This window comes from Rousettus aegyptiacus, unplaced genomic scaffold (genome assembly GCF_014176215.1).
Source record: "Rousettus aegyptiacus isolate mRouAeg1 unplaced genomic scaffold, mRouAeg1.p scaffold_m13_p_16, whole genome shotgun sequence".
Classification (NCBI taxonomy): domain Eukaryota; kingdom Metazoa; phylum Chordata; class Mammalia; order Chiroptera; family Pteropodidae; genus Rousettus; species Rousettus aegyptiacus.
The window spans coordinates 35,787,007-35,799,039 of record NW_023416291.1 but is presented as its reverse complement, the minus strand read 5'-3'; the positions used below and the strand labels follow the sequence as shown (position 1 = coordinate 35,799,039).

The window sequence follows — 12,033 nt, the reverse complement described above, 5'->3', positions numbered from 1 at the left end:
AATTGCTCATGTAATTTAATATAATGTAATTAATTTATAAATAAAAGAGCTACAGGGTTCTTTTGAAATGTTGGAGTAAGGACTTCTGAAAATCCACATAAATGATGAGAACAGAATAAAATGGTCAAAATCAATTTTTGAAAAGTCTAGAAATGAACCAAAGGTTTGCAACAATCTGAAGAGTGTTTAGTTAGAAAAAATGGCTGAATTATGGTAAAGGAAGTAAGCGTTGTGACATTATAACTTGCACTATTCCCATTCTGCTCTCACAATGTCCTCAGTTACTTTGAAAACCATCAGTCTCAGAACCATGGTAATTGTGAAAAACAGCAGCCAAGTAGCCATAGGTGGTTTGGAGCTCCCAGAAAAATGCATTTCAATTTGTTTTATTTGATCTGTCTAGCGACTCGTAGAAATATTCTCATTTTCAGGGCTTATCTTTATTTAACTCAGAGCTTGCTCATTGAGGAAAGCCCGTCCTCAGGGAACTTGACAACAATAATCAGCGGTAACTATTTTGCATTGTAGTTGCATGAAGGAGCAATATCAGATGAAGCAGGTAAGAAGTGGGCCAAAAACTTAAAAGAAAAATTAAGGAATGATATATTCATAGTAGGTTTTGAAAATCTTCAATGTATTTGGAATTTAGAAGGCCACAAGTGTGCAGGGTTGTGTGCATGTCCAGGAAAGACTTGAAAAGGTCTTAATCACTTTTTTCTCTAAATATTTGGCTTAATATATTTATATTTTTAATTTTACTTTTAGTTTCAAGTATATATTATATTGGTTAGACATTTACATAATTTTTAAATGATCCCCTTAATTGCCCTTTCATGGCTTAATATACTTAAAAAATGATTAATGTTATTCATCAGAATAATAAAACAAATACCACATTATCTTAACATATACCTACAAAAAAATTCACAAAATACATCTTTTATGATTGAAAAAACAAAACACTAAATAAATTGGAGATAAAAAGAATCCTTCTCAACCTGATAAATAGCACCCAAGAAAAACTCATAGCTAACATTATAGTCAATGGTGAAACACAGAAAAACATCCCCTAAGACCAGGAACAAGACAATGATGTATGCCTTTACCTAATTTGTGAATCACATTTTACTAGAGTTTCTAATAAGGACAATTTGGCAAGAAAAAGAAATAAGACATCCAGAGTGGAAAGGAAACTATTTTCTTTTGCAGATTACATGATATTGTATATAGAAAATTTTAATAAACACAAACACACACACATGATATTTGAATAATATCTCAAGAGGTGTATAAGAGTGTTTAATTGCAGGAATTAGGGGTTACACTGCTGGACAGCATGATTAGACTGCTGGATTTTAAGTCATCTTGTGATAGCTCCTCATCTTGCATCGATCATGAACTCAGGAACTGATCTCGAAAGGCACCAGACACCTTCATCTCTGCTGAGGTTTACAAAGCTTTCTTGAGTTTTTAAGCCAGTTATGCTCACTGGAAAAAGTTTTTTTTTAAGTAACAGCTCTATATACCTAGGGCTCTCTTCCATAACAGCTAGGAAATGAGTGATTATAACATCAGCATAATATTACTTAAAGAAAGCGGCGTCTCCTTTATTAAAAAGAGAAGTTTATAAAGTCATTAAGTCCTGTTTTGGAACTTACCTGAATACTAAAACTTGACAGTCTGAAAAATAATTCTTGATGCTGCTGTTTCGAAAGAGCTGGTTGAGCTGAAAGACATGGTAACGTTTCTTTCATCAGAATCCTAGGCTAGATGGCCTCAGAGAATTCTCGGGCACTGAGAAAACTTCCCCATCTATATTTTCTTGTCTCAACAAACACTAACCCAGGTATGTGTACCAAAAAAATCTTTGTTCCAGGGTATGACTTAGCTACATGATCCTGGGATAGCTACTGAAACTTTCTGTGACTATCTCTTAATTTGTAAAACAGGATTAAAAATCTGTATTCATGAATTGTTATGAAAAGTCACTATTTGACTACTTAGCATCCATAGGTCATTTTCTACATGAAAACAGAGTGGACAATTCCATTCTTACCACATCCTCAATATTTCTCTTGTTCCGTTGATGTTTGGTGGTGCCTGGCTGGGCTATGTCCTGGAAATAGAGTAGGTTGGTGACAGTGAAATTCAGCTGGAAATGCTGGGGATTGGGACTGCTTGTTGGCTTGTCTATCAGCAGATGAACTAATGGCTCCACTTCTAGAAAAAAAAAAAAGTATAAAACCTCTGAGCAAGGTTTTAGCAAACAGGTTATTCAAATCAGTCTACTTATTTCTGGTAATGTGACTTAAAGTTTTTATAGGTGGGATACAGAATCTCCTCCATCCATCTATCTACTTTGTATCTATTCATCTGTCTACCTGTTCAACCCTCTTTCCATTAAGCATTGTGAGAGTTTACTAAGATGTTAGGGAGAGAAGACTGGGCCTCTCTGGGGCATAGCTGGCAAATGTAGGTACTGACCATCCCAGTAGGCATCTCTTACATACCTTCACTAACCTAGGTTCCTGATGTGTCTTACTTCCTTTGGTCTTCTTCCTCGCTGCCAATTCTTTTCTATGTAGCACCCAGAGGATGAGCTTTTGAAAGCAGAACTCTGAGTGTGTTGTGTTCCTCTATAAATCATTCCAGTACCCAAGATAGTATGCCCACCTCTTTAGCCTCAGTTATAACTTCTCCTATATCAAAGCATATGCCCTGTACTTCCTATCTTCTATGTTAAAGATACATGTAGCAAAACTATCAATCTCAGGCTAGGTCATGTTCTTCATTACATCTCAGTTTCTTCATCACTTCCTTATGCAAACATTTTAAGAAAGTGATGTGTGTCCCTCCTTAAGATTCTCACAGGCTCTTGAAATCTCCTTATAGGAATTTTCATAATGTATCATCAGTATTTATTTGCATTAAATATTTGTTGAATGAATGCATGACTCAAAAATAAAGGGGCTAAGAAGGCAGTACAGGATTCTCCATCTTTGGGGCTAGAAAAATATATGTGTGCAAAAATAAATATTCCTTTGAGGATAATTGCTTCATGTTTCCTTCCTGCCTCCTGTTAAATGACCCACTGCCATGTACATTGGTCATCAGCATGGGCCTCTAAGTAGTACTGCTTTTCTCTCTAGAACCTATGTCTATTCCATTCCATTATTCCTCACAACCTCATCTCTTCGAGCCACAAAACTAGCCTCCTATCTTTACCTGTTACATGAATATCCACCAAGTGGTAGGTAGAACCCAGCCAGTGGGATGAAGCATTCAAGGTCTTGTCTAGAAAGACTTGCTTCACCATGTTTGGGTCCATACTTGAGGAAAACAATTCCTGGATGGTGACCAATATGGGGCCCAACCTAGAGACAAATACCACAGTAATTCAGCCAGCATCCAATACTAGAAGAGTCAGGAGCAAGCAGTGAGGGATCAGCTGGCTGATCCCTAGGAGCAAGCAGTGAGGGATCGGCTGGCTGCCTCTTTTCTTGAAATAGAGAAGAAATCCTGATCAAAAAGGGAAGGTTTCCAGGAGTTGGGAATAGAAACAACAACAGTAACAATCATGAACATCTATTGAGCACCTCTAAGAAGTGACTTACACATTCCTTCACCATCACTCTGATGGAAGGTTATTATAATTATTCTCATGTTAAAGACAGAAAAACTGAAGTTCGAACTTCAGTATTCAAAACAATGTGCCTCATGATCCTCCTCCCCAGTGCAGATGGCCTAGCTCCTCCACTAGTCCCTCAAAAACCTGTGTTCAAACACAACTTGGACAGTTCTTGGGCTGTTCACTTCACTTCTCTGAGCCTCAGTTTTCCCATCCAAATAATGAGGACAATCATTGTATACACTTTATCTAACTGTTGTGAAAATTAAATGAGATGATAATGCATGAAAATGCTCAGCAGGGAGCCTGGCCATGGTAAATGTTGTTATTGGGCTGATATTGGTTGAAAGTGCCCACAAGAGAAGAAGGTGATGGATGCTGAGAGTTGGTGTCTCCATGAAATTAATCCTTTTCCCACGCCTGAAAACCTATGGAAGGAGATGGTAGGATTAGCTGACAGGGATGTGGGGGGAATAGTCACAGTGTCAGTACTTTCAGATCAAAGATATGCCATGAGAGCTCAGAGCCACAAGCCAATGATTCCAATCTCCTCAACTTACTTCAAGTCAGTAACCAGGCAGGTGAGGAATACATCTCGTAGCTGGCTCCCCCTGTAGAGTTTGGTGACCTAAATTAAGAGGAGAGTGTGAGTGAGATGGCAATCTATTGGGGCTGGAGGCAGCTTCCAGAGCTGGTGAAAGAATATAGGCCTTAAAGCAAGATCACTGTGTGACCTTAGGCACGCCACTCCCCTTTCTGAGCCTCAGTTTGCTCATTTGGAAAATGGGGAAGGCAGCCACAGTACTGCCTAGAGAAACTGAGAGAACCCAGAATATGCAGGTAAAGTTAAAGGTTGAAACAATCACTTAATAAACGTAAGTTAAACGAGGAATAAGAGTGGTACTCAGGGCACAAAGAGATGGGAAGGGTGAGAGTGACCCTACCTTGTCCTGGATGTCCCTCAGCAGGGCAGTGTACTCTGAGGATGTGGGGTCTGGGTTGCTGAGGTTCCAGTTGATGATGCAGAAATTTAGCTGGTACTCGCTCTGGATAGACAAATTCTGGGGGGCATAGCCTGGGTCCACAGAGAGGAAGAAAAGACAGGAGGAGATGCTCAGCTTTTATCACGCGATTTCTCAAGGGGCCTCTGCCTGCAGTTAGACTAAGCCCAAATCAAGCCCATACCCTGGGGGCTGTGGGGACTCCCAAAAGTCATTCAAAGAGGGGGAAAGCTTGAATTTTACAGCAATTGTCCTAAGCTAGGATTTTATGCTGGTGTTTGTGCAGTTACCGCTTCCTGCGATGTTCTTCTACCCTCTTCTTTTCCTGGAAAACTCATTCATGCTTCAGAAGCCTGATGAGAGGAAGCTCCAGGAAAGCAGGGACTCGCCTACCCCTTCTTGTTTTTGTCATGTGCCAGTGCCTAGCACAGTTCTTCTTTTCAGGAAGCCCTCCTTGACTTGTCCTGCACCTCTGCTTCCAGAGCAGCTGGTTAATTAGTGTTTATGCAATTTTTGTGTCCCTAAGTGATCTTTAGTTCACTTGGCTATGAGTTTTTCAGAGACAGAACCTGTCTTCTGTCTCTGTACCCAGCACGAGATTTGGAGCAGAATGGTCACACATATGTTTTTGTTAAATGAATGAATATGAACTGCAGCATATCCCCAAATATGAGGGGCTGAGTACTCATCTTTCATGTATTCACTCATTCACTCATTTATTTGGGTACTACAATGTGCCAACATATGAAGAAATGAGGATCTAGTGCCACACTAGACAAAATCTGATTTTACAGAGTTGGGTAATTAAACAAGTAATTTCAGTAGAGTGTAGTAAGTGTCTATGTGGTGCTCATAGAAAGACCATGGGACCATGTACAGCAGGCTTTCTCATCAGAATTACTGATGAGCAATTACTGATGGGGCTATATAATTTTTGGTGGTAGGGTTCTCCTGTGCATTAAAGAATATTTACGACATCCCTTTTTTGTCATCTACTAGATGACAAAAATGTTTCCAGACATTGCCAAGAGTCTCTTCCCTGGGTAAGAACCACTGGCACAGCAGAACCGTGCATAGAAGAAACCCTGTCCCAAGAGATCCCACATGTCTGTCATTTTCAGTTTTGAATTAAAATTCATTACATTAATTTGGTCAAAGAATACTACATTATTTACCTAAAATAACAGGAAAGACCCTCTTTGTGGAGGTTGGGGAGGGTGTTCCCTGGCCAGAACTTGAACTGATTTCTTAAAGAGGAAATAAAATAGAACAAAGATGTGTAATGATTGCTGTAAATCCAAGTTCAGCATAAACACTCACCATTGACAAGGAGGCTGTCCTTGACCAGGCTGTAGGGGCCCATTTGGGTAACACTATGAGTCAGATGGCTCAGCTCCCAGTAAAGTTGGTCTCTGTCTAGCCCATGATCCAAGGGGTCAGAGTGGTAGGTGCAGACAGCATCTACACTGGTGGCTGCTCCATTCTTCTCAGGCCTGGGGAGAGAAGCATGTAGAACTCTAGAGAGAGAGATCCTGAAATCTCAAGTGCTCCTCCTAGAAAGAAGGAGGAGCAAATGTGAGGCAAGTGGGAAGATCGAAAAGAGAATGGTCACCAAAAGTGGTCATTACTGTAAAATGCTCAGGAATGAGTCTTACCTGAGGGAAATCAATCTGCAACCCAAGTAGTAGGGGCCCAGACTGCTCTTCTTAAATAAGGATCTAAGCTGGAGAGGAAGGAGGAAAAAGGTGAGCAGGAAGGTTGAGTGAGGGATTGGGTGGTATTTATCCCTCCAGGAGCTGCTAGGACCTGGGTCTCACCAGGGGCTGCAGGACCTTCTCAGTGTAGTTGAACGTGGGTGAGCCATTGCTCATGTCTGTTGAATACTGGAGATTGGAGATGGTAAAGTTAAGTGTGAGGTTTTCCAGCCTGTACAACAGAGCTTAAGAAGAGGAGGGGAGAGATGGCAGTTACTGATAGCTGGCCTGAGATCAGATTAGAGCCCTGCATTCATGATAATCTATTGTCTTCTTTTCCAGTAGCTCCGCAAACCACCAGTATCATCATTCAAGTCAAAACCATCAGTTCCTCCTCCCTCACTTCCAAGTAACACTAATTCCTAATTCTACATGAAGAATGGTCCTCACATACATCCCCTCTCTCAATCCGTCTTCCAATCCAGTTCTTATTTTATTTCAACTTGACCAATACCCCAGAAGGCTCACTGGATACCCTGTTTAAAGTATGTTTCCTAAATTAAATACTGGAAGAAATCTTCTTAAATCAAAATCTCACTATGGTCACCAGTATTCTATATCATCCATGGCTCAATATGGTGTTTATTATTAAGTTCAAGCTTCTTTTCCTGGCTCCCAAGTTTCTCCCCAATCTGGTTCTTGCCAGCCTCTCAGTTTCATTTAGCGATCCACTATATATTAAGATTTATACCTCAGGAAAACCAAATCCCTCTTAATTCTCTTTATACACTATGCATTTCTGTCTACTGATCCTTTGCTCATGGAATCTCCTCTGTCAGGGGATACCCTTTCCATGCTCTATTTGCCTAGAGCACTCCTACTCATTCTTAAAGGTTCTATTTGGGTTAAATTTCACCAGAAAGCTCTTCCCATCCAAATTATTCCAAACGACTCCTCCCCAAACAACCCACATCACATTATAATTGTCTTTTAATATCACAAGATTGGGGTCTCCATGAAGGCAGGCATTAAACTGAACTGTTGGTATAATATTTGTGATCAAGGTAATTGTCCTAAAACCAGAATTTTACACCCTACATTACCAGTCCCTGTGTGACAATTGGTAGGTGGAGGTGTGGGGCTTGAGAGCTTCTCTTAGGAAGGAAAAAGGGCCCCTTGAATACCTGTGGTTGCTTCTGATGGCACAGGAGATGATAAAGCAGGCAGCAATGTGGTGGCCAGCTCAGGATCTATGAAAATGGCAGTTATCAGGGACGGAGAGAGTCTCCCACAGAGTGGGAGAAACACATCAAGCTCTCCTGGGTTCCAGCAGTGGTTGTCCCAGAACAAACATTCATAGGTATGTCATAAATGAAAGTGAGGGAAGGAGTGATTGTGTGAGCAGAGGGATGAGCAAACCTATAAATAAAATGAATTCAAGAGAGTGAGGGTGGGTAAATAAGAGAGAGACTGAACAAAGATTATAGATAGATGAGTTGGCAGAAAAATGGGCAAAGGGGATACCTGGATAGATAGAGGAAGAATGGACAAATCCAGGGTCAAAGAAAAAGCAAGAGGAATAAAGACAAGGAAGAGACATTGGAGGAGTAGAAGGAAAGAAGGAAGGAAGGACAGAAGTAGGGGAAGAAAATAGATGAATGATCAGAAGGATGGATGGACAAATGATCAAAAAGAGAAAAATAAGTACAAGGAAGAAAAGTTGGAGAGAGGAATAGAAGAACAAAAGGAAAAAGGACAAATGGGTGAATAAACAGGATTGTTGGTTGGAAAGATGGAAGGAAGAAAGGAAAGAAGGAAGGAAGGAAGGAAGGAAGGAAGGAAGGAAGGAAGGAAGGAAGGAAGGAAGGAAAGAAAGAAGGAAGGAAGGAAGAACAGAAGGAAGGAAGAACAGAAGGAAGGAAGTAATGAAGGAACTAAGGAAGGAAGGAAGGAACGAAGGAAGGAAAGAAGGAAGGAAGGAAGGAAGGAAGGACAGAAGAAGAAAGAAGGAAGGAAGGAAGAACAGAAGGAAGGAAGAACAGAAGGAAGGAAGGAAGGAAGGAAGGAAGGAAGGAAGGAAGGAAAGAAGGAAGGAAGGAAGGAAGGAAGGACAGAAAGAAGGAAGGAAGGAAGAACAGAAGGAAGGAAGAACCGAAGGAAGGAAGGAAGGAAGGAAGGAAGGAAGGAAGGAAGGAAGGAAGGAAGGAAGAACAGAAAGAAGGAAGGAAGGAAGGAAGAACAGAAGGAAGGAAGAACAGAAGGAAGGAAGGATAGAAGGAAGGAAGGATAGAAGAGGGGATGGAAGGAGGGAAGGAAAGAAGGAAGGAAGACAGCAAGACAGGAAAGCAGCAAAGGAATGACTAGAAAGAGAAGAGGCGAGATGAATGAAAGGGACAGAGGGATGCACAAAGGGAGGGAAGAGGGGAGAAAAGGAGAAAGGAAGGTGTCTGAGAGAAGGAATAACTGAGAGGATGGAAGAATTGATGGGTTAAAAGATAAATAAATGGACTGTTGTATAAGTGCACCGGCAAATTTGGTCTAACACTGAGTTTGCATCTTGACACTTAGGCTCCTTGTGAGGCCCCATAAGAGATTTTGTTGTTAAGAGGCATAGGATATAAGGTCACTATCTGACCTCAACCCCTATCCCTGTAGGGAATGCTTGTTTAAATTTCTTCTTCCAACCCAAAGGGGTATGAAAATTTTAGAAAGCCAATACCATGGATGCGGGTCCAAAAAGAGGCAAAGAACTCAGCATTCTTCCTCTCATTGACACCTTGACCCCACTCAGAAGAGCCTGAATTTGGGGCAAGCTCCCTTTGTCAATGAGGTGAAAAGTTTGGCTCAAGACCCATGAAGGCTGAAAGGGGCACTGGAGGCAAAGATACATACTTGTAGGAGACTCATCTGGACCATGTTCATTATAGCCTGGAAATAAAAAATGTCACATATAAGGGGAGGTGACAGAACAATCTCAGATATCCCATGCCTTAGTCCATGTGGGTCTCCTGCTCAGATGCCTTTTCTTCTGTATACCAGGTGATGATCTACTCATCTTCTAAGATAAGACTCAAATGTTATATCCACTATCAAGGCATTCCTGATCTCTTCATTAAGAATGATCTTTCCTTATCTACCTATCCAGCATGCCCCCAAGAAGAGACTCTCACAACATTTATGTTCAAAAATTTATCACCCCACATATTTTCTACTTCACCATCTTCCACTCACCTTTCCTCCAATTACCTTCCATCTAATGAATATTTATTAAGGACTTACAACGTTCCAAGTTCTATTACATTTGGGGAATATACATTGAACAAAATGGTCATTGTGCCACTGTAGCTTACATTAGAACAGGATTCATATGCAGCCTATCTGTGTCCCTAGTGCATGGCAAAAAGGCCTGGTGTATAGCAGATGTTTGGTAAATGTTGAGTTTGTAAAAAAAAAAAAAAATGAAGCATATAAATTGTGCAATTTTCAAGGGGGGGTGGGAATCCTAAATTGGTCCCTGTGATGGCCAAGGCAAAGGGAACAGATGTGAACTTAAGACATCAAGACCCAGACTGGCTACAAACCTGTTCTGGGTGTGGGCAGGTCCCTTCCTTCCTCTGTACCTCAATCTCCCTCTTTGATAAAATGGGAGTCATAAAAGATGGGAATGTTTCCATGACCACTTGATGGGTCAATGGTGATAAGAAAGTATGAGTTGTCAAGTACCATTTCCAGGTTGTAGATGGAAAAAAGGGAAGCTGAGTTATTTCAATAAATCTACCATGGCCATGCTGTCTCTCAGAACCCAGATGAGGGTCACCTTCTTAAACACTGTCTCTTCCTGGAATTTAGGCTGATGGCGAGTGTCCAAGCTCAGACCCCCTAGATATTCAGAGCGCTTGCCTTCTTTTTTTTTTACATCTCACCTACAGCCAGGAGAGAAGACTATCCCTGGGCAAGGTTGAGAAGAAAGCAGGCAGGGGAAAGAGATGTAGGATTTTCTTTCCCCATGTATCCCCTAGAACGGTGTTAGATGTTGACAACTGGGGATTATGTCCTGGCTCTGTCACTCTCAAGCTACATCCACTTGGGAAAATTATTCAACCTTTCTAAGTCTCAGTTAATTCGGGTTTAAAATGGGTTTAATCAAGGCTAAGCTTTCAGGGTTGCTGGAAAGGAGGAAAGTCTGTGTGGAATAGAGATTCGCACCTGAGTATCTCAAGTTTTCCCCTAGAGAACTGGCAAGTGGAAACCATTCTGAAGTTAGAGGGTACCGCCAGTGAGGTAGACTGAGAATCACTCACCGTTGAGGTAGAGGCTGTCCTTATCAAGAGAGTAGGGGCCCAGCCGGGTGATGCCATGGGTCTGCAAGCTCAGCTCATGGAACACCTGCTTGGCAGGCAGACATGGGCCTTTGGGGGCCTGGTGGTAGGTGCAGAGGAAGTCCACTCCTGTCTTGGCGCCATTCTTTACAGACCTGGAGAAGAGGCTGACCTTTTGAAGTGCAATCCACTTGGAACCTCTCCACCTGTGGTCACTGCACACCTCAGATCCTGTATTTCAGCCTCATTGAACATTTTGCTGTTTTTCCACCTGGCCATATTCTCTCACCCCAGATCTTCATACTTGCTGTGACCTCTATCTGGAAGTCACTTTCCTTCTTTTTTCACTTGGGCAATTTCCTGATCCTCTTTATGGTCTCAGCTAATAGACACCACACCCTCATCCAAGTACTCTCTCAGGTGGGTCAGAGACCTATCAGAGCCTTAGTCGCCCACTATGTGAGCATATATTATTTGTCACTGTTTCCTCTAGACAGTGACTTCCATGGGGACAGGAAATGGGACAGTCTGGTTAACTTTGTTGTGTTGAACATCTAGCACCTAGCACATTCTCTGCTCCATCGAAAAAATACAATGAATTAATAAACAAAATGCAATATACACATACAATAGACTATTATTCAGCCTTAAAAAAAAAAGAAAATTCTGACACGTGCTACATCATGGGCAAAACTTGAAGACCTATATAGTAAGTAAAATAAGGGTCACAAAAAGACAAATATTGTATTATCTTACTCAGAGTGATCAAGTTCATAGAGAGACAGGAAGTAGAACGGTGAGTGCTAAGATGGTAAAGAGCAATGGGGAGTTGTTGTTTAGTGAGCATAGAGTTTCAATTGTGTAGTTCTGAAGATTGATTCCACAGCAATGTGAATATACGTAACTCTACCAAAATGTATATTTAAAAATGGTTCAGATGGTAAGTTTGTGTTATGTGTATTTCACCACAATTTTTAAAATATCAACTTTCTTCAAAACTCTACCTACATGGTGTAGACTCTGATGATATCTCTCATCTCATCTCCTCCCTCTTTCTTCCTCATTCTCTGTCTGATCCAGTCACACTGGCCTCCCTACTGTTCATTGAACATGACAAACTCATTTCTACCACAGGACCTTTGCACATGCTGTCCCCTCTGCCTAAAGCAAATTTTATGGCCAAATCTTTCTTGCCAATTGGAACACAGCTCAGAAGTCACCTCCATAGAGAGGCTACCCTGTCCCCCTGGATAAAGCTCCTTTGCTATCACTCTCTACTTATTTATGCTTTACACCACCTACTCACATATGAAAGCACTTTAAATATTTATTATCCTGCTTATTGTCTGTTCTTTCCACTAGATGAGGTCAAGGAAAGTGCCAGTCTGGTC

The 12,033-nt window shown here is 41.2% G+C and overlaps 1 protein-coding gene across 1 annotated transcript in view; it reads right to left on the bottom strand.

Moving 5' to 3' along the window:
- Window positions 1–12,033, bottom strand: part of MUC16 (mucin 16, cell surface associated) — an 87,363-nt gene that overhangs the window by 4,413 nt on the left and 70,917 nt on the right. The window contains 11 exon segments of the mRNA XM_036233804.1: window positions 1,659–1,726; window positions 2,057–2,220; window positions 3,226–3,374; window positions 4,189–4,256; window positions 4,573–4,703; window positions 5,950–6,122; window positions 6,285–6,352; window positions 6,447–6,568; window positions 7,508–7,573; window positions 9,216–9,251; window positions 10,625–10,797. Coding sequence (XP_036089697.1) covers window positions 1,659–1,726; window positions 2,057–2,220; window positions 3,226–3,374; window positions 4,189–4,256; window positions 4,573–4,703; window positions 5,950–6,122; window positions 6,285–6,352; window positions 6,447–6,568; window positions 7,508–7,573; window positions 9,216–9,251; window positions 10,625–10,797 — 1,218 coding nt within the window.